Source organism: Atractosteus spatula, chromosome 22, assembly GCF_055471065.1.
Source record: "Atractosteus spatula isolate fAtrSpa1 chromosome 22, fAtrSpa1.hap1, whole genome shotgun sequence".
NCBI lineage: Eukaryota > Metazoa > Chordata > Actinopteri > Semionotiformes > Lepisosteidae > Atractosteus > Atractosteus spatula.
In genome coordinates this window covers 11,975,895-12,001,785 of record NC_142727.1, presented here as the reverse complement: position 1 = coordinate 12,001,785, position 25,891 = coordinate 11,975,895, and the positions used below count along the sequence as shown (strand labels likewise).

At 37.9% G+C, this 25,891-nt stretch overlaps 1 protein-coding gene across 2 annotated transcripts in view; it reads left to right on the top strand.

The window, feature by feature from the left end:
* The window catches only part of zbtb16a (zinc finger and BTB domain containing 16a), a 128,349-nt gene that overhangs the window by 71,645 nt on the left and 30,813 nt on the right, over nt 1-25,891 (top strand). For both annotated transcript variants that reach the window (XM_088939541.1, XM_088939542.1), the window contains exon 4: nt 4,622-4,708. In XM_088939541.1, the coding sequence (XP_088795667.1) occupies nt 4,622-4,708 (87 nt within the window). The remainder of the gene's footprint in view (nt 1-4,621; nt 4,709-25,891) is intronic.

Genomic DNA, 25,891 nt, shown 5'->3' with positions numbered 1-25,891 from the left:
GTGTTTCTTTTCTTCTCTTTTCAGCATGGAATAAACCTTTACTTGTTCTTTGCAGGATACACATGCTGATGCAGGTACCTACTTGTAATATAATGTATATCTCTTAAAGCAAAGGGGTTGTGTGAGAGGTTTAACGCACAGTTTTCGGCTAAAGCTCAGTCCTAATTTCCTGCCGTATTTGAACCAGAGCATCCCAGAACTTCCTCAGAGGAGCTGCTCGAGCTCCTGTTTCCCCAGTGTATTCAAACCATTATACAAATAAAGCTGAACCGATCAGAGGAAGCTCATTGCATGTTATGAGTGAAAGATCAAGGAAAAAAGGTTGGAAATGGAGCAGGATAGCACATGGAACCTTTCACCTTTCAAGAGGGTGTTTGCACCCATCTCTGCTGGACATAGATTGAAAGATTTTTTTTTTAGCTCCTTTTGTGTGTGCGTGCCTTTTTGTTTTGTAAGGATGCTAAATTGTGTAATGGTAAGTTAAGGATTTAGAAGGCAGATGTCCTTGTTGCCAAACAGCTATTGCTGTCAGCTCCATCTTGCAGCTTTGGCAGTGGTGCAGACTCCAAAGCCTGAATGAGCAAGGAGACCAAACTGCCCCCTGCTCCATTTTTCCGAGTCTACCCAGGGCAGAACTAATGAATCAGAGGCATTGTGTGGGGAAACTATTCCTTCTGCTGTGGTGGATAGAGAAAGTGGATTGCAGGCAAATGGATTAAGCACAGTGGGGGGAACAGACTGAAGAACAATTGAGCTTCAACGTGTTCATTTCAAGAATTTTCCTTGAGAAAACAAAACCAAAAAAAAATGCCTATAAAATGGTCTTTTTGCTAACTTATTACTGATGGTTTTTCTGTCCTTAAACAATCCCCTCTCTCCTTCCTTCCCTCTTGGAGAGTCTCGTAAGGGTAAATGTATATATTTATTTTACCTTAGCTTGCCATATTACATAGTTTGTAATATCAATGTAAATTTGTTCGTTGACATTTCCTGGCTGGCTTTCATAGTAAAAATAACCTTGTTATCTATTTACATATTCAATCACTGTATTTCTCTGTGTGAATGTGTTTGTTAAAGGAATGCTGGCAGCTTTCCAGGTTTTTTTTGTTTTGGTTGATAAAAAAATTTGCTGCCTGTGGTACACATCTACTTGAGAGAGAACACACAGTACTGGGCTGGCCTTTGAAATTGGCAGTCTGCGTACTGTTCTCTGACTGATAAGAGGGTACTGTAAATAAAACTGTACAGCACAGCTCGTTATTGCTAAAAGAGAAAAAAAAGTGTGATGTCTGTACTCATTGTTCTGACGGCACTGTTTTTATGGATTTTTCTGTTTTTGGTACTACGCGTACTTTCTTATATAACTCATTCTGTGTAGCCCCGCAAAGAGTAAGGATACATTTTTTTTTTCATCCTCAAGGCATCTTTGCAAAGAAGACAGTTGAAGCCACTAATACAAATTTGTGCACACTTTGTGCGTAACTTGATGTCATGTTGTTCTTAAAATACAATTGCTCCATTTGGTGCACTGCAATGTTTTGAAGCCTTTGGTCAGTTAAACTAGCAGGAACCCCTGGGTATCAGGTTATATGTGATTCCCTTTTCCCTGGAACAATGATGGTGGACCATTTGTGTGGTCCTATACAATAATTAGAATGTTACCCACCATTGTGGTTTCCTTTGGGATTCCACAAATGCAAGTTTAGTGGTTCTAAATTAAACACTGTTACTGTACGTTGTCGATTTGAACGCTCGCTTTCACATGGTTGCGCAAAAAGGAAGTGAAAACGGAATCTTTCCGAATGGCACGTGGCAGCTCTCTTCGCTTGTTTGAAGCGATGGTTGTGTAAGGTTCCTCTTGCCAGCATGTTCATCTCAAAGGAAAGCAGTGCTTTTTTTTTCCTGTATTTTCTCTTTCGTCAAACTGTGTGTTTGCTGGGGGGGGCATTGAGTTCTGCAAAGGAGTGAAATGTATCACTTTTAATTCATTACTCTAGCTGGGGAGATGGTTGTCACTCCTACGGATACTGAATAAGGAGCAAGATGCCGTTCGTGTGGTGAAAAAAATCCTCTTGGCCTTTTCTTATCTGAGTTTATTGCTCCAATCTGCTCCAGGTCAGGCTGTTTTAGTTTTGGATTTGGGGTGTGAAGGAATAGCTGGAAAGGGGTCTGTTCACGTGAGGTAAGACATGAGTATGTCGAAGGTGCCACAGTGGCACCGTAGCGCAGTGGGTAGCACTGTCGTTTTACAGGCCTAAGGTCCCTTGTTTTTGTTTGTGGAGTTTCTTCCCATGCTCAGGGGGTTTTCTCCCAGTACTCCTGTTTCATCCCACAGTCCGATGACCTGCTGTCCATGCTAGCTGAAAATCTCTGAATTGCCCTCTGTATACATCTCTGAGTAAACACATATTTGTGTGTGCCCTCCTGCCCTTCACTCTGTGCCTTTGAGGCTACACTCTGGCTCACCGTGGTCCTCGAAAAAGGGTAAATTGCTTACTAAATGGGCAAGTTGACTCTTGTGTTTTGGTTCGAAGTTTTGAGTGAGATTCTGACTTTGAACTTGTGAATAATTGATGGTCTTCTTGACTAAAAATTATTCAGAAGTAGACACAAGTGGTAAAGAAAGAATGTCCTTTGAAACCAAGGAGTGACGAATTGCCTAGACTTAATTTAGTACATCTTTACTAATGTTTTATTGACTGGTTTTGAAGTTTCTCCTGACCTCCTGTGTTTTATCTAAAAAGGTACCGCAGTATCTATTATACAAGACAGATTCTCGTTTTAAAGAGGTAATATAAAGCATATTTATTTCAAGTTGCAATAATTAAATCCTTTTACACCACTTCATAGTGATTAGATAGAATTTCAACTATTACTTGAGTATGGTCTTTAAGGAGAGAAATGTTTAGCAAACTAAAACTGTTAATTATTTAAAAACTATAAAAAGTGTTGCATTTTGATATCCAGGGAGGGGGGATGTTATGATACACAAGGTTCATTTAGAGAGTTTTGCTGAAACTTTTTAATAACCAACATGAAATGATAGTTGAAAGAACTTGTTTGAGTTGGTTAAGTTGCAGAACATTTGAAAACTCACATTTTGATTGCAGCCGTCTCCAGATTTGATCAATTAAATATTTTAACAAACACGGCCATAATTCTGTGAGGAAAACATTTTTTGCCTGTCATATCAAATGAGAAGCTCCACACAATTTTCTGTGCCTATTGTTTGAATCTTTGCTACAGCATTAATAGGGAATTGGTGGTTAATTTGAACAAATTATAACCAAATGTGATCATGAAGAAGGGATTAAATTAATACCAGGGGTGTGCTTTTCCCATTACGATCAGTACTGGCTTTGGGACCACAGAGAAACAGAAAAGGTGAAAATTCTAGTGATGCTTTCCTGGTCTTTATTAACATTCTTCTTCTGAAAAAAAGGTGCATATTTTTTTAGATTGACTTTTTTCTGTGCTTTTGTTTTAAGTAAAAGCAATTAAGACTAGGATATTCATGGTAAACTTGCATGTCATTTTAGTTTTGCATATTCTTTTTCAATCTGACAGTCATTGCGACATCGGTTCCGTTCTGCTTGATCTATGACTTTTATCAGATAGACAACTTCCTGTTTTGCTTGCTAAGTTATTGGAGTCTTTAGAAACAATACTGAGAACACGTCAAGATTGGTTTTCAAAGAACACCTACAAATACCACACCTGTTTGATATTGAGGTAGTAAAGTGACTTTGTATGTGTGGAGCTGTAGTCATCACACTTGAGCCATTGTCTGTGCCTGTTTCCCGTAGTACTGTACTGACAATAGCTTCTAGGTATGCCTTAACACACTTTTTATATGAAGGTTTTTTATCTTTTTTTTTGGTCAGAAAGTGCATTTCACTTGGATGGTAATTAAATGTTTGTATGTACTTTAACTACTATTTCAATTTGAGTAATATTCAGTGTTTTATAGTGGTTTCCTCCTGTCCTTAAATAATTATGGTTTATATGTATCATTAACATTTATTTGTTAGTTTACATTCACATGCTTAACTTAAGATTAGTCTTTTTCTTTCTTTTCTTTCATATGAAAAATGTTCCATGAAAAATCATCAGTTTTGTTTATTTCTTTTAGATAGAATTTTAGCGATTTGTGTATCAACAAAAATTACTTCTGACCTTCCTGCAAAATATATATATATTTTTGTTTAATTACAGGTCAGTGAGGGTGTTGCTTTGGAAAATGTATGAAAACTTAATAAATACTGGGGGAAAAAATCAATTGTGAGAATAATGTGAGCTCATTTCTGTGGATGATTACCTTGAAACAGCTGCTGAAGTTCGTTATCGACCAACTTGATTTAAGGATCTTCTGCAAACACTATGGAAAAAATCAGAATGTGCCATATTTCAAGCTCATTGTAATGCGGAATTGCATTTTCTGGTAAAACTTTTTGTTATATGCATTAACTTTAATTGGTTTAGATATGTTTCTTTTCATTTTGCACAATATTTCCATTGTGCGATTTAGGATGAAAAGGGTATGAAAAGGGTATACCGAGTCTGAAAATGCAGGTGAAAAGTTAATTCCAAGCCAATTTCTTTTTCTGTATTCTTTTTCTAGCGGGGGCTAAAGTCTTTGTTTGCGATCAGTGTGGAGCACAGTTTTCAACAGAGGACGCCCTTGAAGCACACAGACAGACGCACACAGGTAAGATAGTCTTGGCACCACTAATGTGGACTGGGACCTGCAAAACCACACTTTCTTTCCTCATATGCCTTGAAGATCAGAGTTTGTATCATCATTACAAAAGGAAAATGAAGAAATACATTGATACAGAGATGTACGAGGGTATACTGAACCTCTGCAGGAGTTTTGCCTCTTTCTACACTCGCGCGTGCACTATGTAGTTTCACGCCATGAAAGTATATATTATCTGCACCTACTCTGGAGTACAAAGCCATCCATGTTCTGGGTTTCAGTTGTAAAACCTTTGCTTGAAGAATGATGTTCTGTGGCAGTTCTTGACCACTCTATGCTGAGACCTGGTCCAGGAAAAGAAGGCTTTTAAGTTCCTTTGTCCTCATCCCTACTGGTTTGCATGCAGTTTGTGTAAGCCGTTTTTTCTCTTATTCTTGTAAAAAAAATAAAAATAAAATAAGAGTGCCAACAGGCGCCTCTAAAATGCCTGTGAGAAAAGGCACAAGATGAGTAAGTTTAGCATTGCACATCACATTCAGGAGTCCTCCAGCACAGTAAAATAAATCACCCTCGCAGGTTGTTGCCCACACCGCGGTTGAAAGGTGCTTTCAGAAGCTATTTTGGCTGGAATAGCACAAAGGCGTGGCAGAACAAAAGCAAAGAAGCAAATCTGCGCAAAAATAACAAATAATCTTCTGACTGGCACGTGATAGGAAATGGAGTGAGTGGGGAGGGAAAGGGCAGATGAGCCATTCAGATGCTTTGACATACTTGAGTAGAAGCTGAGGAGGGTAATGGCTATAACAAGACCTGACCTGGAGAGGCCTGGTTGTTTACCAGCGTTTGTGGTGTAAGAGTGGCGTTCCCGGGAGTGCAAACTTCACCTCATTTAAAAGCCATGTACGCAAGAAACCCCTTCTTAATTTAGAAGGGAGGTGAGGGGGAGTTCTCAGATTACACAGGATAAAGTTGCAGGGCATCCCATCGCACTAGTCGGGGTACGTCACCGTTATAGCTTTTAATACATTAGGAAATTTGCCATGTTACAGCCTGTCCACATTGTAAGAGATAACTAGCTATGCACTAGTACATACAGCATACACAGATAATAAGCAAAAAAAAAAGACAGTAGTTTTCGAAGGAACAAGTAATAGGTTTATTCCGTGCTGAAAAGAGAAGAAAGAAGACACAACGGAAGGCTCCATGGCCGAAACGTTGCGTTTTCTTTCTTCTTTTTTCAGCAGGGAATAAACCTACTGTATTACTTGTTCCTTTGCAGCCTACGCCTGCTGACGCAGCTCCCCACCTGAACTAAGACAGTAGTTTTGTTGTCAGTCCTTTACGAAGGCAATGAAACACAGGTAATACATGAATTTACAAGGCCTAGAACAATCTGAGACGCGCTCTTAGAATGCTAATGAACATCAACATGCGACAGTCGAAACGCTGGCTAAATTTAGAAGTCCAAAGCAACGAGGTTCTTGTCTTCCTTCCAGGGGCTTAAGCAGCGAATACCAGCTACCCTGTCTTTCAAGCTTATGTTTTAAAATACACCCTAACGCATGGTTAGTAAATATGCTAGATTTTCTTCACTGTGGTCGCCCCAATGCTGAACTTTCCAAGCAATATTGGATTTCTAGATGGTCTTATATATATATCACATACAGCACATATTTCTGTATCTCAGAGTTGGTGGTTGGTGGCTGAAAGGATGGCATGACTCTCATCCTTACATCAAAGATGCAGATAAACTGTACATGTCCAGCAAAGCAGTGGGTCCAGAATAACGGGTTAAAAAACCTGATCAAGATCACCTGGGGAGTGGCAGCAAGTACACATTCAAACACGTCTCGGATACCAGGCGAGGACAGCCCACTGTCTTGTCAGTCAGGATGATCTGGGCAAGACTGAGCAAGGCGGTTCTTCAGAATACACTCACAGTTCTGAAACCCTTTCAGTTAGCTTTCAGCTTCAGCTCCATTTGAGCAAGTGTGCATAGAACACACTATATTTGACCGGTCACTCTGTTGAAGGCCCCTTAATTGATCACTTCAACTTCCTTCAATTTGGGTTAAATTACATGTTCCTAAAACATATAAGTCAGTGTGCATGTATTTTTTTTTCCTTCTACGGCAGTAATGCCGTTGGAGCATTTTTACTAAATGTTTTTTTTTTTTAGAAAACCACAGCATTCAAAAGTGTGATGATTTTTTATGTACCTTTCACAGTTCGGTCATGAGATGGTTTTTTTTAACCTATCCATTATTAAAAAAAAACGTTCAGAGAGATGCAGTGTCTTTCCCTGTACGGTGAATTTCACAGAATAAGAAACAGGATACTCGGGACAGGAACTGTCATCAAATGGAGCTGCAACTCTGTGTGGCACACACAACATAAATAGTTAATGCCTGTCGACATAGAGGTGGTGTTTATAATGCCCAGAATTTTCGACCTTGTCTCCTGGAGTTGTAAACATCCAGTTCTCAGTTTCCCTTTGGCAGGGTGTTCAGCGAAAGGGTACAGGAGGGTGGAAAGTACTGGTTGCTTCCTGTTCTTCTGCAGATATCAAATCTTGCCTTCAGTAGCATAAATATTTTACGGTAACTGAAGACTTCCAGAAATTCCTCAAGAAGGAGTCTGGGAAGTGCAACGCTTATAATTTGCAGCCACAAAAATACAAGGATTACACCCACCTTGGATATTATTTTATCACCCCCCTCCAATAATTGATGATTAGGTTATTTTGTAATAGTCTGCTTGTGATGTCCAGACTTATCTGTACAAAGGACACAGTTTGACTCTCAGGTGTTTTGACAGATACACTCCAGATATGTTTAGGATTTTGCACTTTGGTGGGTCAGGAAATGCCAGCCAGAGCATTGAATTTTAAGAAGAATGGTTGCAAATGAAGGTCTAATGCAAATCTGAAGGAATCTGGACTGAACAAATGCTTTTCACAAACCCATTAAGCTGTTCTTTAGTCCACTAATGGATGCCCACAAGTATATAGTGCATTGCCTGTATGTCCTGCCCTACTTTTTAACTGTGCAATTCAGAAACTTAAATGCCCATTGTTGAGACGGCTAGCTCAGTCTGCGACAATAGGAGTAGTGGAAATTAGCAGTTTAGCTGTGGCCTTTGAAATTATAATTTGGGGGAATTGTAGTGCAAGGTTTGCAATCACTCTTTTACTTTTTCATTAATTATTTTTCTGTTTTATCTTGGAAAATTTTATGGGATTGGGTCACTGAGCCTAGGCAATTTTAAATAATTCAATTTACTGAGTGAACATAGTCCCCATACATTTTTATCGCCATGAAATATGACTAGAAGCCAATGTAATTCTCCTTTGGCAGACATCAACATTTGATTGTGCTGTATTAATAATCCCGAGCAGCCAGTTTGAAGCCATCAGGTCTGTCCAAGTTTGAGAAGCAAATTATCCCACATGAGAAAGATGTTCTTACATTATAAGCAGACTGTAATTACAGCAATCATCCTATAATATAATCATATTTGGCTAGGAAAAAATGTCAAAGGTGAATTGTATAATATTGCAGTCAAGGTATTGACATAAAGAGAAGAGAGAGTTTTGTTAGGGCATGGGACTGGTTGGTAGCATTTGGTGCCAGGATTTTCAGAAAAACAACATCATGTGCTGTTGTTTATCCACTGCTACAGTGTGCTGTCATAGCCTTGGCTCTGACCTAGTTTAAGGGCAACAAACTGAAAGGATATAAATGTTTCTGGATCACATCTTTCAATGTAGGTGTCTGTAATTAAAGGAAGGCTTTTTATGTGTTTGTGCATTGTAATATTAGACTCTCAGGTGTTGGAGCATGCTGTAAGATGAAAGGGTGCATGTATTATTGTATTCACAGCATATACATATATAAATACAAGCATAACCATACATAAATATCTCCGTATATTGCACTGCACTACATGTTGCAATGAAGAGTTACATTTACCCCATGACATGTACTGTAGAGCTCTGGTTCTGAATCGCAGCCATAAACTGTCCACAAGCTATAATCAAGCCATGTGTCAAAAGGAAAGTAGCTGTAGTTTTCCCAGCTGTATAGAATCACAAAGAACCGAGAGGGTTTAATAGAAATGAAATGTACATATCGCTTTCCACAAGATAGGTGCTCTTGTCAGGACATTATAAATTGTTTTGGTCTCCCTGAAATCACTGTTGACAATGCTATAATGAAGCAGAGGAAAGAAGGTTGACCATCAGGCCCTTTCTGCCTGTAAAAATGACTTAATGAGAAAAGCCCACCCAGAGATGAATTTGCAAAGGGAAGAGACCCACACATGAGATTACAAAGGCATTTACTGGGGTAACTATCTGCATTCCCTTTGTTAGCTCCTCAATTCCAGAGCCTTCTGTGTGTGTGTACACAGTTCGCAATTGCCTGAACATGCTAAGTGTCTGTCCTGGCCCTCAACGGCATAGGATCAACAAAATGCCAAAAATAATGGCTTAGCACAAAAAACAAGGCAGTAGTCTAAAAAATAAAAACACATATTCTAAGAACAGTTGCTGCCTTCAAAATACTTGCTAAATGAATTATTTTGTTTGTTATTATTTCTTTGGATCTGTTAATAAAATCAGTGGTGTCTAACTGTCTTAGATGTTGCAGTGCTGGAAGACACAGTAAATGCAGAGGTGACAGCTGTATGAAGACTGATTTGCTGCAATGCGTCTTGCACTGTATTGCATTTAGTGTAATGGATCAAGAATGAAAAGACTCAAGTTACATGTTTTTGTGACTGAATTTAAAATGCCAGTATTATATTAACACTTGCATTCATCAGTTATTCAATTGAGTGATTCAACATCTTTCTAGTGAAAAAATAAGACAGCGGTGCTTCTTTTGTAAAAAGAATAACACTTCTCCACTCAGTGTTTTCCTAATAAGCACATGCTAGGCTGGTGATTTGAAGTCTATGATTATATAAAATTAAGTCAGTCTGGACTATAACACTGTACATCATTGTAGCTGGTCTGCCTTTTGTGTTTTCACCAACAAAATACTGTAACTTCAGTAAGGAAAGTAATGTAAATGAGCGAAGAATGAAGTTTGCCTTCTTAAATGTCTCAATGAAAAGACAGAGCCTTCTGCTGGAGACAAAATATGCCAAAGATTTTGGAAATGGAACACTGGATTTTCTTGCTGGGAACACAGCGTAACTCCAGCTAACCAGGTTGTAAACAGTTGTTTTCTTGACCCAGAAATAGTTTTGACAGTGAGATAAGGGGAGTACAAAACTGTACTGTTGAGTGGGCAAAAAAAAAGAAAACCCTGAGGCTTGCTCTGCCACATTCTGAACATTTCAGATTGCTGGTTTCAGGTTAATTTTGCTTGTGTTTTTTTTCCCTCTTCCTCTCAATGAAGGCACTGCCAGTACACATAGGTAATGTCAGAAGTGTTGGTTATTTCAATCACATTAGATGCACTGAAAGCATCTGTTAGATATTTCATTAATTGTGGCATCATTAAGCTGTCTCAAATTTTTAAAGCTTGCAAACAAAATGTGAAGGTGTGTCGGGCAGAATATCAGTTTGTCCTTGGTGTTTGTTTTCTGCTTTTGAATTGTATCTTAAGTGTATGAATGACTCGACTTCAGTTTGTTGTATGTGTTATAATGAGTCAAAACAAAAAGAAGGAACATTTTCAAAGAAATACTGCCTATTCACTTTGTCTGCACATGGCTTATATATAGAGAAGAATACTTTTATTAAGGTTATTAGTACATACAAAGATGCTCTGTGTTCATCTTGAATTACAGTAGTCAGAGTTTTGTAGCCTTCATGGGTTGAAGTTTAGGTCTACAAAAGATCGTGTACACTTCTGGAATGCAAAAGAAGAAAAAACTGCTGGTTTCAAACCATTAAATTGATGAATTGTATTGTCAAATGTGGGTAGCTTATCTCTTTCTGTGTTTATTATTTACCTTGCCATCCTTTACTCAGATGGCAGATCCTGCAGATGAATAGCATGTTTTCAGGTTCCTAAGTAAAGAGAAGTAATTAGTGCATTTCATTACATGCGGTACAGTACCAGTGTGTCTCTGTGAGTGCTGTTGCTTGATGGCTCAACTGTCTGCAGGATAAACAGGTTCTGGCTGTCTTCAGACCTTTGAAGTCAATCAGTCAATCAGTGTGTCAGGCTGGAGTCCCACAGGTGCAGGACAGATATCTGTGAATACATTGCAAATATTCTAAGACTCTTGTTCCTTGGCAACAGTCTTTGCTTAAGCCAGGTCAGTGTGTGTCCACCAACACCACCCCCCTGCAAAAGTTTCCTTCAAAACCCAGATGGTTTACAGTTCAAAAAGCACAGCATGGAGAAAGGCACAAACAAAACATATGCATTCTAAGGTTTTTCTTTTTCTTATTGAAGCATTAGTTCTCGTAGGGAGGCATCGCTTCAGAAAACATTTTTATTTTCTTGGAAAAAAATCTATTATATAGTCCCACATGTGAAGGAGAGTGAAAAATTCAATTTTTTGAATCGGGTTGTTGGGGATACACCTTTAAAAAGACTGGAAAGTTAATAATGTCGCTTGTTCTGATTGTTCTCTTATGCCTGCCTTAAAATGTGCAAATTACTAAAGGTAACAAGGTGAACAAGCAAAATCTTTGATAAACCTTAACAGTAGCTTCACACCATTAAAATGTGTGTTCTGTTCTCCTAGAGAGCCAGATTCTTTGACTTAGAAGATCTAAGCATGTCCAAGTACAACAACATTATGCAGACACTTTAAATGCAGAAACTGCTGAAACATATTAATGTTTACAGCACAGAAACTATGGAATTGTCGTATTCTGGATTATGTTTTGAGTTCTGGTGTATGTCACTGTAAAGATTCATAGTTCATTAATTCCGCTGACTGGCTTTCACTCACAAGAAATATATTTCACAATGTGTAAAAGTGTATGAATTTCAAGGGAGCCCTTTCAAGTTTTGTTTTCTTTGTTATACAAGCATTTGTGGTTCACGGGCATTGTTTCTGAGATTGTTTTGGTAAGTGACACATGCTATGACCATTTGATATAACACTTTTGGGGTTTATAAGGCAGAGCTTAACAGGTGGTATTAGCTTGTCTTTGAAATTGAACCCCTCTCTTCCCCAGTTAAAATAGCCTAGTGTGTCTCTGTAATTAACATTTGGCATAGGTGGCATGTGAACATTTCAAGTTCAATTCAGGAGTCAGTGGTTTCATTGGGATTTTTTTTATTGCCTGATTTGACCTCTGAACCCTTAAAGTGTAAGACTTTGGACAAATTTAAGCTTTGAAGTCCCCCCATAACAGAATTGCCACGTTAATTTCACCTAAACCTGTGATTGCGAGAATGCGCAGTATTCAAGTTGATGGAATCCATATCGGTGGCCTTATCTGACTGGAGCGGAGAACAGATTCATTTCTATTTTTTTTTTCACAGCACGAGTGAATGAGTCCCGCAATAAACAGGCATTTGACTGGACAACAGAAAAATATGAGCTAATCTTTTAATTTTAGGACTTTTTAGTCATAATTACAAGTCCACGCTTTTACCTCTATTAGTAAAAGTAACACTTCTATTTGTGTTCTTTAGTTTTCTATATTATAAGTTTTTATGAGGTTAATTAAGCGCCTGCAGCATTTCAGGTGTTTTGTAAATTCCATGTTGGTGCAGTAAAAATATCCCTGATAAAAAAAAAATACAGCAGAAGGTTGTGTCCAATTACAACAGATTTCATTTATTTTTTGCCAGGTCTCACTCTAAATGATTAAATCTAAATCCATTTTGCACACCAGTTGGTGAGAATCTAGCAGTGCGGCTCGCTTTGAAGCCCATTATAAAGGAGACAGCAACACATGTCAGGGAAAAAAGTTTTGTGGCGAGATTATGGACTCCTGTAGACCATGTTATTCATGTCCTATGAAGAGGCCAGCAGGAATCTTAGAATTTGGCCACAAAACTCTCTCCAAAATGTGTTGCTTGATCCTTTACAGTGCATTGCGTACTACCAGTCTAGTGTTAAACAAGCATTAGCTACCAGGTTTAAATCTCTTAGGAGTTCTCGGCATGCAAGCCCTGTGGTTTGCACCAGGAATAAGAAGAAAATAAAGGGAAACTACCTTCACTTCACCAACATCCTCCTATGTTAAAATTATATTATCTTGTGAAATGCTTTTTTGATTTGATAACTTCACATAGCCTCCTGGAAAACAACCCCCCAATACATTAACCTTGAGGGTGTGATGAAGAAAAAAACCACATTGCAGCATGTCAAATAGAAAAGCTCTGCAATGGAAGAGGTCCCTTTGTCCAAAAGCAAGTGAAGTAAATCACCCTCAGTAATTAGATTTCTGAGTTGTTTGCCTAGATCTTAAAAGAGATCGGTATGAAACATAGATTGCGTGTCCCTTCTTTAATTTACAGTGCAAACACTTTTTGATTTGTAATGATGGAGCCCTTTTTGTTTGGCTGCAGAAAGGGGGGAAAAAAATCTTTCTTGTAACTTAATTGTGAACGCAGGGATTAGCGTGAACGCTTCTGACCTTTCACCCCAAACAAAGGCATTATCAAATCTGGTTGCCTAGTGACACGCTTTTAGCCCTTGCCAATTTAGCAGAATTGTTAACTGGCTGCCTTTATATGTGGTGTGTGAATGAATGATGTTTTAAAAATCTTACATACCGTAAGATTTCAGTTGCAAGGTTTTATTCAGCTGTCAAGAACTGTGTACTTAAATAGTGCGGCACAACCTCCTTCCCCCCCGCCATCTTTGTATGTATGTGCTGTGTTTTTGTACATAAATGTTTCAGAATATTATTTTTACAGAAGAAATAAAAATGCAGTGAGTCTTTATTGGTGTATCGTAGACCTTCGAAACTATATTTCAGTCTTCAGAACCAGTTATTGTTGGAATCAGGTACTCGGGGAATATCACTGCAGTAATTTTAATGTTAAACCTTCACAAAAAATATGGCGGCCATCATTCAAAACTCATTTACTTGGCCCAGTGAGAGGAATGTTATGTACACATGATATGAACAGAAGCATGAAGTGGCAATGTACTAAAAAGATTATTAAAAAAATACTTCAGTCTGTCACTATGGACTTATTTTTGATAAGCCAAACTAACCTATGGTAAAAGGGAGGGTTCAAAATGTTCCTAGATCGGTCTTCCTCCATGTTTTTCAGGAACAAGATCCTCTTATCCTTCTTTTAGTACTCTCCAATGCCAAGATTAAGTAGCTCAGGAGGTTTGCAAGAAACAGCTAAATCATGCAAATGACACTAGAAGTTACTATACAGGAGCTAGGGTTTTTATCTTGACATCATGTAATATTTTCATGGTACTGTATGTGTAATTTATTATTTTGGAACTATACTATACAGTTAGATCTTCTGTGGTAGTATCTAAGCTATTTTTTTCGTTGGCAGTGCTATAAGATACAGTATTACATTTTATTATGAAAATCGACTACTGAAGAAATTAAGGAAACCAAATTAATCTTTTTTAAAGAAGATGTTATTAGTTTATACGATAGTTTTTAAAAAAAAAAAATCTTTTTATCTCTAAATTTGGAGTTGGGCTTTTCGAGAGAATCACAATTCCACACCAAGGACCAAGCCAAAACTGGTCAGATTCTCTCCTATGAGAGACAAATTCCCGTACTCTTAAAAAGAAATCGAATATCCAACAGCTCCTTCTTTAACAGTGCACTCATCTCTGTTGATAACAACAAGATACATACAATCAAAATGATAATAAAACAATTAGAAGCGGATGGAAAATTGTAGTCATGGAATCAGTGATAATTTGGAAAATTAGGTTCTGTTTATGACTTCACAGCTGGTAAAACATTCCTGTACCTGGAATAGAAAGCACTCATCAAGCAGTTATCTTCTGTATCTCTGCAGTCCTTTAGTTTGTGTAACAATAGAGCTGCTGTCTGGGATCTGGTGTTTGCAAGTATTTGATGACTGTACTTTTGTGCTTTACATTGTATTAACTAGTTAATTGTGCAGGAAGACCTTACTCAAGTAAGTTTGAAGACAGAGATTTGAAAGTGTGGACTTGTAGGATTGAACACTGGCCATAATAACACTGCCTAGTTCCAAAACAAGAAGCAGTCTGTTCAATAAGTTTTCTGCCTCCTCCAGGGAAGGCCTGACTTTCTTTCAGCAACAGATAACGACTTTTAAGAACTGCAAAACCCAGGTGGAACCTATTACAGCTTGGACTCTTATCAGTTAATAGCAGGTTTTGAAGGAGCCAGATTATTCTGATAGAAGGCACCTGGCCATTTTTTTGTCAAAACATAAAAGGAAATACAATAAATACAGAAATGAAATTAATCAGATAAGGTATCTCTTTAATAAAAAAAAATACATCTGTACAGTGTGATGACTTGAATATTTCCCCCCTTCTCTTGGTGTTACTAGTAAATGACCTCCAAATATGACAGAGGGTAGGATGAAATTCAGGTTGCCCTGAGGTCATCTTAAATATTGCCTGCTTTATGCTTGGCTATAGCTGGTTTTTCATATGGTGTTGTGCTTTCTGACCATTTAGTGCTTACATGGTGAAAGCTGTCTGTCATTCACCAGTGTAATACATATTCATATTAAACTAATGTCCAAGCAACTACTGTATATTGAATGAATCTTTTTTTTTATTTTTCTCATAATGGTGTGCACATTTCCCGGGCAATTCTTGAGTGTAAGATTTTGAGTGTAAACTGTACAGCAACATATAAATCTTCGTCTTGCTTGAAGTGTGCTTATCCTCTAGTTAAAGGCACAAGAAACCCAGGTCACTCTCGTCCTCTACTGGAAAGTGCACAGACACCAGTATAATGTGGAATACAGTACATTGATTTTTTTATTTATTATTTTTGAAGCCCAGCTGTGAGATACAAGCCCAGTATACATTAATGCAAGATTCGTGTTCAGAGAAAAGTGCAAGGCAGGCTTTTATATTCAGTTGTGAGCTTCAGTGATAAGTAGATGTCCACTCTGGCCTTGGCCAGCAGTAAAATTCCCTCCGTGATCCTGGAATGCTGAAGGGGATGAGGGGCCCCCCTTTAAGATCCTGGTGTCCATTTACAGTGTACCTCTATGAGCCTCGGACACTGGGCCAGTGGACCAGCCCTCATGGAATGTGATTGATTATGTGGTATTTATGCCATTGAGGACTTTTCAGCAGCTTGGGGTCAGGGGGTCATCTCATGTGTCTTAACTGCAAATCCGCTTCCTTTTGTACAGTGAGGGCCTGGAGAGGAGACCACAAAAACAGCTTTTTCTCTTTACCCTGGGAAAAATGGGGGAGGGGGGGATGTCAATTAAAAAAAACTTTTTTCTCCCTCTCCCCTTTCCCTTCTCTCCTCTCCTTTTTTTCCCCCCCTCTGTACTGAGTGGCTTTTAATGCAAAAGATCTTTTAATTAGAAACAAAAGAAGGAAAAAGTTAAGAACGTTTCATGCAAGCCAGCGGTTTCTGAGCATTAAATGGTTTGTTGGCAGAAACGGTTGCAACTTATTTCTTGATTGTTTTTTATTTATTTTTCCATTGAAGTGCTCACTGTTCACTGACACGCAAATACAAACCTTTATTTGCGGCTCAGATTTAGATTCATGGCATTTTTAGGAATGACTTTCTTTTAGAGCAAATAAGTGAAGGAATTTAAAATCTCTAAAGAGGCTGCATGTACATGAAAAACGTGCCTGCCAGGGTCACGATAAGACTTTTTTTTTTGTTATATTGCAATCAGGCCCTTGTGTTTGAAATGACAACTGCTCTATCAAGACCAGAAATTCACTCACAGCTTTCAGCTTGTCTCTCTTCCTAAGTGAAATGAATTTACCATTCTAGACATAATCCTTTGATGTGTAGCCTGCGCTCGAAACGACAGTGCAATTCAAAAAATGTGCCAAGCCTTTGCCCTCAGGGGTTTAGGACACTGTGTTCCTGGTCATAGGACCTGGATTATGTTTTAACCTCAAGGGGGTCCTTGTTGGCCTGGGTGAAAGGGCATTTTTTCTTCTTGATTACTTCTAGGTTTTATCGTCTAAACATATCATGCTAAAAACTACATTCTGAAACGGAATTATTTCACTGCTTTTAGACATCTATGGCCCGGTGTCACCCACAAAGTTCAAGTCATTACTGATTAACCTTGTAACTGGAACAAAATAAAACAGAAGTTCAAAAGTAATAAGAATCCTAAAGTAAGTGCAATAAAACCAACATCTGTAGCTGGACCGTAAGTTGGTTAAAAGTGTAATGATGAAAGATTTAATTACAACACTCTGTGAGGTTTGAAAAGCTAATATAAGATATTGTTGTTTTTTTTCCACATGTGTGTGTCCTCATTAAAACATTGTAATGTCTTGCTTGAGCACATTCTGCATCTGAATAAGAGCAGCTCAAGCCTTGTTAATTCCAACCTGACAAACTGATAAGGGCCTTTAGAATTACTGCCACTAGCCAGGCTGGGGAGGGTGTGTGTGTTGTGTGAAAGAGGTTCTGTGTGAGTGCAAGGAGGGAGAGAAACTAACAAAATGACCACAAGAATTGTAACAAGCAGGCTCGCCAGATGTCACAATTTATAGTGCACTTTGTACAGTGATACCAGACTCCCTCTTCTCCACGCTTTAATTTCCTGGGGTCTGTCGAGATTGATATATGGGAAAGGGAAAAGAGCAAGCTGCAGGGAAGGTGCACAGATAGCAGCCTCGAGTGTGTCTGGTCTTGGAAGGCTGTGGAGCTGGACAAGCAGTTAGGTGTTTATCTGTCCCCAGTGTTTCCTGTAGTGTACAATATAGCAGAAGGAACTTAACGGAAATACTGACAAACAAATAGATGTGATTTCACACCATTGCAAATTATTTTATGAAAGACCAGAATTTCCTTTGAGAGAAATAAGGTAAATATTTGTAAAAGGTCTTGTGCTTTTTGTCTGGCCAACAGAAAAGGTGTTCTGTTTCCTTCTCCTCTGTGTTTCAAATATTTACTAAAACTTTTGCATGTGTTCTGGTCCACTGAGGTTCACTGACTTTTTTTTTATTTCATCCAGTACACTAATGTGGTAAGTAAAAAAAACCCACTGCACAGATCGGCGCAGCCCTTCCAGCGTGGATACTGACATTTCCCACCAATTCACTCAAGTCCAGAAATGTTTTATAACCTACTCAAAAGCAAAAAGCTTAAACCTGAAAGTTTACCTTCAGATCTGTTGTTAATATTGAGCCGCCTAAAGAGGAGCTTGTCTTCAACTGTGTGAGACACAAATCGATTTTTAATTTTGTTCAGCGTGGTCAGGAATGGGAAACGCAGTTGTTGTTGTTTTTTTTCGTTGGATTTCGAAAGTATATGAATCCTTTCCTGTTGACTCCATAGCCCACTGCTGCCGTTACAGAATGAGCTAAGGCAGCTTTGAAAATAATATTTTCAGTGGTTTGCTGTCGTGTGTTTAGGATTGCCCAGGGTGTGCCCCTGTGGTACAGAGCCATGTAGCAGTGCCCATATGCATTAGTGCTTGAGAAACTGTAGTTAAACTAGAAGCAATGTTATACTTTTAGTCAGTCTTCAACAGTCCTACAGCATTGCCTATTAAAAGTTATATGCTCTAGGTGTGGTGTATACCTTTTAACAGAATTCATTGTTTCCTTGGAAATAGAAACATTCACCTCCATGCCTCAGGAATTGTAAGGTTTTTGAAAGTTGGGACCACTCCCTCTGCTGGCAGTTACAGTGGGTTGATGAGCCCATGCTTATTTTCAAAGACAATGCAGAATTCATTCCGCCCGCAACCTCTGGCTTTTATATTCGCTTTGCTCTGTCAGCAGTATGCAGGCACAACACAATAAACAAATACAGTGCACGACATGAACTTTAATAAGCAATGATTTATTGCCGCATCTTCATTAGCTTGAGCTCAAACGTTAAAATGAGGGACAAAAAGAGAAACCACCTTGGCAGTTCATAGACTTAAAAAGATTGTGCGTCAGTTAGGGTCAGGCGTACGGTAAATGTCATTCAGGGTGTCTTTTACATCGGCTGAGGGTTTAGAACAAAGAATGTTCATAAGGATGTAATAAAATGCATCTAGTGTTTTTAATTACATAAAGTGCTAACATTTATTTTTATTTTTCCAATTTAGTTTTTGAGACATGAAGCCAGCTGTAACCCTCGCAGGGGATTTACAGTTCGGAAATCACTTGATTAGTAGATTTCCATTTAATTTCCCTGTGGCTTGTCAGTGAATTCAGCACTGACTGCCTTTTTTTTATTGAAAATCGCTAATTAAACTGTATCGGATTAAAAAAAAATGAATTATGATTTATTTCCCAATAGATTAATATGCATTTAGGTAAGTACTCGTCATCCTGTTTGAAAATAGCTTAACCGTAAATGCATTTTATATATGATTCCTGTCAAAAAACTTTTGTGTGTCATATTTGTAATACACTTGTGTTGCCTTTAATCCTCACATTTCCATTCATTTATATTTTATTCCGTGTTGTGACACATATTTTGGACAAATATTACAAGTCCATTGTGCTAGTTAAAATTGCACCCGACCTTATTTCAGTAATTATAATACAATTAAATTGATCAGCGATTTGTAGTTGTCTTTCTCACACCTGAAGAAAGCTCCACGGCCAAAACCTATTACTTATTCCTTTACAATTAATAATGCTGCTTAGAGTAACACTGCAAAAACGTCCAGTCATGAACAAGTTGAACAAGGAAGTCTTCAGTGAGAAGTGATGTGTTTTTACCTGTAGTTATTACCAAAATGTGAAAGGTAGCTTTTTGTTATTCTCGCTCAAGAGGCAGAAATATGACTTCTGCCTTCTCCTGCCACAGCACTGTTGCCCACCAGACAACAGCACACATTTTTACCGTACATGTCCTCAGAACATTTTCCTGTACATTGGATTATTACAATTTACAACTGTTCAGTGTACTACGAAGCCTGACCAAGGTGTATTGCAAGGTAACATCTTTTTTTGGCAGTTATTCCTAGATGCATTTAATTTAGGACATTGTCATTTCTGACATGGTTTGTTTAAACACATGAAATAGATACTAGTTTTTGAAGCTACAGAGGTCTGTGCTGCTGTATTCAGACTGTGCTGCTATAACTGATGGCAGAGAACAGATCATCCGTTTACAACTAACATGTGCAAGCTTCTAGGAAGTTTTATCACCATATCAAACCTGAAGATGCCATATTGATAAAAAATCACTTACATAAGCATTTTACTTCTTCTAAAATACACATACGCACATAAGAATGGTTTCCAATGACAGGAGGGCATTCAGCCCATCTAGCTTATGTACAGTAGCAGTAGCTTATTGATCCTAGGATATCCGTTTCTTGACGTTAGAGTATCGGTTTCAACAGCATGACTGGGTGACTTAGTCCATGCTCCCATAAGCCTTTTCCTAAAACATTCTTTCTGTTTTCCATTTTATATTTGGTTAGTGTTCCTGTAATTTCCACTCTTGTCCTCTGGTTTGATGGTTTGTCTGGAAGAAATGCATTCAGTGTGCGAACTAAACATTTATGCGCTAAAAAAACCTGCAATTTCAAATGAAATTTTAAATCCCACAAATTGCCAAATACAATACAAAACTAAAAAACTTTAAATCAAGACAAATGCTGCGTAGATAAGCCTTTAAAACAAGCATTCAAAATGTGGGCTCACTCTTAGCTACCCATTTACTAATAACTCATTAAAAACTATGTTTCCAATACTTGCAATACTTTTTGAGATATAATTGTTAAAGATACATCCTTATTAACTGTCCTTATACAAGATTGCGTTCCACTTATTGTCTGTTAAAATAATCATAGAAAGTAGAAATATAACCCAACAGTAGCTTAATCCAATAAACTTGAATTATTTATTAGACATTTAAAAGCAGGCATTTAGGAGAAACACCAGTTTCTTTGCTGTAAAACGTGCAATTAAGTTCATTATTTTAATTTGTAGTGTGATTGTTTCTGTAGTTTGTTTTCTTTTATTTGGATCATGGTCAGTAGATACAACATTTAAATCGATAACCTACTTTTTTATTCAAGTATATACTGTAAAAGTGATTTTGTTCTTATACATTCATGCATGAGGAAGCAAGTTGTGAGTGTGCTATGAGATAAAATAATTTGCAAATAGAAAAAAATATTGCACCATACATCTTTAATATTTGTCATTTATCTCGTAAGAGACAGCTCCTATATATCTGCAACACATCATTTTTTCAGATTTTTCCATTTTGTCAAATGACAGCTATGTTACTGCAATGTTTATACTAAAGACTGTTACTAGACTTAATTATAGTGTTTGTATGCTGCTCCCACATGTCCGATAACAGGAATGATCCAAATGCAGTTTAAAACGGTAGTATGGGTATTGACAGGACTGCATTATAATCTGTATACCTTTTTACTGCAAAAAATGTATTCTAAAATTATTTGGCGAAAGGCATAGGAAATAGTGCTGCTGTCTCACAGGTCTTGGATCCTGGGTTCGATTCTGAAACAGGGGACCTGCTGTGTGGAGCTTCTTCCCAAGCCCAAAACGGACTTTCAACAGGTGCTTCAATTTCTTCCAAGTCCAAAAAAAGGCTGTCTGGGCTAATTGGTGTCCCGGAATTGACCTTCGAAACTGTGTGTGTACCTGGCAACCTTCCCAGGGTGAAAGTCCTGCCTTGTGCCATGTCTCTCTGGGTTAGGGGCCATCTCGCCATGACCATCTAAAGATAAAGGAGTTACTGGCAATGGATTGCTGGATGGCAGTATGAAACATTTCAGTTAAGTTTCTTTGTTCCGTCTCCTTGCTGCCCCCCCCCCCCACCTTTTATAAAAGCCCATCAACCACACGGAGCCTCACAACGGATCATCCCTGCCATATCTTGACCTTCACCATCCTTTCTTTTTTTAGTTTTTTCCTCTTTCACTGCTGGTCCAAAACTGTAGGGATTTAGACAACAATGTCTTCTCCTCGTGGGCTTCCCCAACGACATCTTCGGCATCAAAAGGATTGTTTCAAAATGTCGTTAACACCCCAGCGATATCTACAGCCAGGAATTTGTGTTTCACATGTGATAGGCATTGTACCCTGTTCGTTTCCAGTACACGATTATTAGAGCTTTAGAATTATTTCTGGTTTGGGGGCTTATTAAAATCCAGTACCATGATGAAAGTGATCTGGATTGCAAGCCAAAAAATGTTTTTTGTGTGGGAAAAATGTATATTTTTTGTGAATGTGTCCTTAACGTTGTGTTCTTGCTTAGAGACATGTTATATGAATCAAATGTGTTCATGGATCTAACGTAATTTATGACTTTGTTGAAATGTACAGTAAGCATAAGGATAAGAAATTCAGAACACGTTTGTATGGATTGTAGATTAATTAATACAAATAAGAAATTACTCAATTAATATTTACAGGGAATCACTCTGCATGTCAGTTACAGTCTAGACAATTGCGATTCCCTATCACTGAAAAATATCAGTCTTTATGAGCAAAAAAAACCCATAAGATTATCTTATCTCACGGCTCTACCAATTACCATGAAGTAGAAATATTCCTGTTGATTTTGTTTGTTTTATAATCTCCTGATTAAGTAGAACAATTAAATTGCTTAGCAAAAGCTGTTCCAAATGCCCTGAAATAAAGGATTTTAATTGGTGTTAATAAGTACATAAATGTATCAGTAGCAGCTTAATTTTAATCCCTTGTGGAAGCAGTACTGTGCAGTTAACAGAACTTCACCAAAGGGCTTTGAAAACAGTTTATAGTAAACTAGTGAATTGGATTGAACGCGAAAGATTATTACAGAGACTCTGAGCAGGTTCAACATAATTCTTTCATTTCACACTGAAATGTATTCATTCATGTCCGTTTTAACGCTTTTTTGACAGCTGAGAAGCCTCTTGCCCAAACTAATAAAACTGATTAATTCCTTTTTTTTACAGAACATGGAAGCTTTTCTCTTTCTTAAACTGTACTTTCTGTCAACCAAGCAAAACGCACTCTTCATGAATCTATCTCTTTGTTGGTTAATCCATTTTTTTTTTGCTTGCACACACCCATATCATCTGTATTTATTCAGTCACATCAGATAAGGTACATGCTTGCATACCCAAGCAAAACTTAATGCATCAAAAACAATAACACGAAAGACAAAGCCTTTCAGCAAGGGGAAGGATTTTTATTTAATCGGAATAAACATATATTTGCAATGTAAGAATGGGATCCTAAAAAAATCCTTTGTTTCATTTTACTTTGGGTGTAAGGGGTTCAACAGTGAAAACTATTAGGGGACCCGATTCAAGTATTGAGAGTTCCCAAAGATACTGACAAAGTCACTCCCAGTAGACTTCCTGAGAATCAACAATGAAGCACAAACAAGAGAACGCAAATGTAAACTACAGGGAAATGCATTCAAAATGGAGAACAGGCATTGTTTTTTACACAGCAGTTTGCGGGAGTCTGGAATGAGCCACCTACCTATAGTATGTTGTCAATACCTGACCTTCTTTCAAGTAGCAGCTGGATGAGAACGTTGGATCAGCTAGCAACTACCAACCAAACGCTCTAGACAGGCAGAATGTTATCTTGGGTAATATTTGAAATCCCTGACTTCATGGAGATTTCTTTTTTTGTGTCTTTATCAACAGTGGGGGGAAAAAAGTGCCAAAATTCAGAATCAATCCTAAACCTTTGAGTTAATTCAGCTGAAAGGATGGTATAGGAGGGTGAAGATGAGATCTTGTCTTGGGAATCTCCTTTCCTGATCATGGATTCATTTCAGGCTGAATGCCTGTCACTGCAATATATTTTATATGCATAGCATACTGTACATAACATTCTTAGAAAGCAGCTCTGAAGGGTGCACAATGTTTTTTTTAATCCATTGATTATGGATTGGCCTTTTGATAAATCCCCTTTCTCAACTAACAATGGTAAAGAAGAAAAATGTGCTGCAATAACATCTAACAGGCACAAGTCCCATAGCGTGCAAGTTACTGACATACATTTTCAAGGAATTAGTGTATCAACAAATAAAGTATCAAAATAAATATCATTTATGTAGACCCTTAAGTGCATTTAATATAGCCATTTCTCCTTACGCTGTAGAATGTCTCTCTTTTTCAGTGCCTGACTCAAGCACATGCTGGATAAATATTTTTATTTTAATTTTGATATACAGTACAGTCCCGTTTCAGTAGTTAATCCAACTTAATATTTGTTTCTTGACAGGAACATAGAATAAAATAAACTTCATTTACTTTTGTGGCAGGGCAGGAGAAGAGAGAATACAATTTCTTGAAGAACTTTGAGGCGTGATCCATTAAAATATAGAGGATGATATTAAGTTAATACACGTTATTTAAGTGTATTTGTTGAAAAGTCAAAAGAGCTTCTTTCTAACCCAGAATGCTAAACTGCTGTAATGCTATATTTCAGATGAAGGCTAGGCGCTCCAAGCCATGTGTAAGAGGCATTGCTGAAAGTGTTTTCTTCTTCTTTTGAGTTTCAGTGTAGAACTCTTGCTAGGTGTGTGTACAGATACTCATATATGTGTTGAGGTGTGTATTTTTTTGAGAAGTATATACATTGTGTTACTGTTCTGTTGTTGCAAAGTTAAATCAATACCCCTTATAATGGAATTAAACTAGGTTGGAGTGATTGAAGAGGAACTGTACATTAGCTGCTTAGAAACAGCTCCCTTAGGCTTCCCTCTTGGGCTCAGATGCTGCTGTGATTGACATACAGCCGATCTATAAATAAAGTCTTTTCTTCCCTCATAAAGACTTTGTGGTTTACTGTTTGCCTTCAAGGTCACAAGCAGACCTTCCTAAATAAACATGTATTAAAGATCATTAGGAAAATGACACAGTTAAATTGAGACAGTAACTTCTGTCAACTATTGGGAGTTAAAGGTTTGTTTTTTTTCTATTTCGGGGCTAAGTTATAACCACATTGGATTTTAGTATTTTGGCCTGCGGCTGTAACATCTGTTGGTGCTTAGTGACCATAAGAAAATGTCACCAATGGTTGGTTTTAATGAAGAGAGGAAAATGTAGCTGTGTTCACCTACTTGCTCTCTATCTTAAAAGAGCTTTTTTTTTTTCTTTTTCCATTTTTTTGTTTGAACAACAGTGCAAAACAATTTCGGCATGAGCTGACCCTCTTCTGCACAATAGCTATGGATTTATCTGCACTGAAGTGCGGACTGTTTGAGCATTTACTACATCAAACCGCCCTAACAGATTAAAACGGCGCCTTGTTTTCAATTAAACAGTGCATTCTTGAAACTTAACGGACATTTTATCCTGTATTGTTTTTGATTTTGTTTGCTTCTAAAACGTTACTGTGAAGAACAGAGTGTTCTGCTGTACTGTAAATGACTGGTTTGTTTAATAGGTCCATTATGCTGGGGTTGCACATGAAGGTTAGCATTTCCATAAATCTTTTTTTTTTCCTGTCATGGCAGCAGTTTGACTTCTGCTGTTGTACTCTTTGTGCAGGTCCATTCCTTGAATCCAGTGCTAAAAATGTGCATCTCCTTAACAGAACACAACAAAGCAAACTTGTAACAGTGTTTCAGAAAACTGATTCTGTAGGCTGCAAGCTTGTTCTTTACCATCATTTCCTCTAGTAGCTCCACAAAAGCACACAATAAGCTGGAAAAAGGCATGCCATACCCATTATAGTTAATACCTTTTATTTGTACGTAATTTGGCTATGCTTTTTTTATGCATTCAGATATGATTAGCCTTACTTTTTGGCCCGAATCAAGCCCCATGTTTTTACAGCCAGGCAGCTTTAGAATCTCTGAGCAGTCTCACAGTCTCAGAAAACAATACAAACTGCAGATCCTGTCAGATGTGACTGGGGGGACAGCAGAGAGGCTCTGAAAGCCTTTTGTAAGCTGGGAAAAAAAACGTGTCAGCGCAGAGTGAGAAAAGGTCCGGTCATTTGGCCGCAGTAAAAGACCAAAAGTGTAAAGATTAGGGACGTAAGGGGTCGAACTAAGAGGCTATGACTAATGTGCCCGGTCATTCAGAGACGAAGCCACATTGTCTCTCAACTGTCCAGATGGCCACTCAAATAAATCATTGCGAGGGTACAATGAATTCCAGCACTGGAACTTTAGCCAGA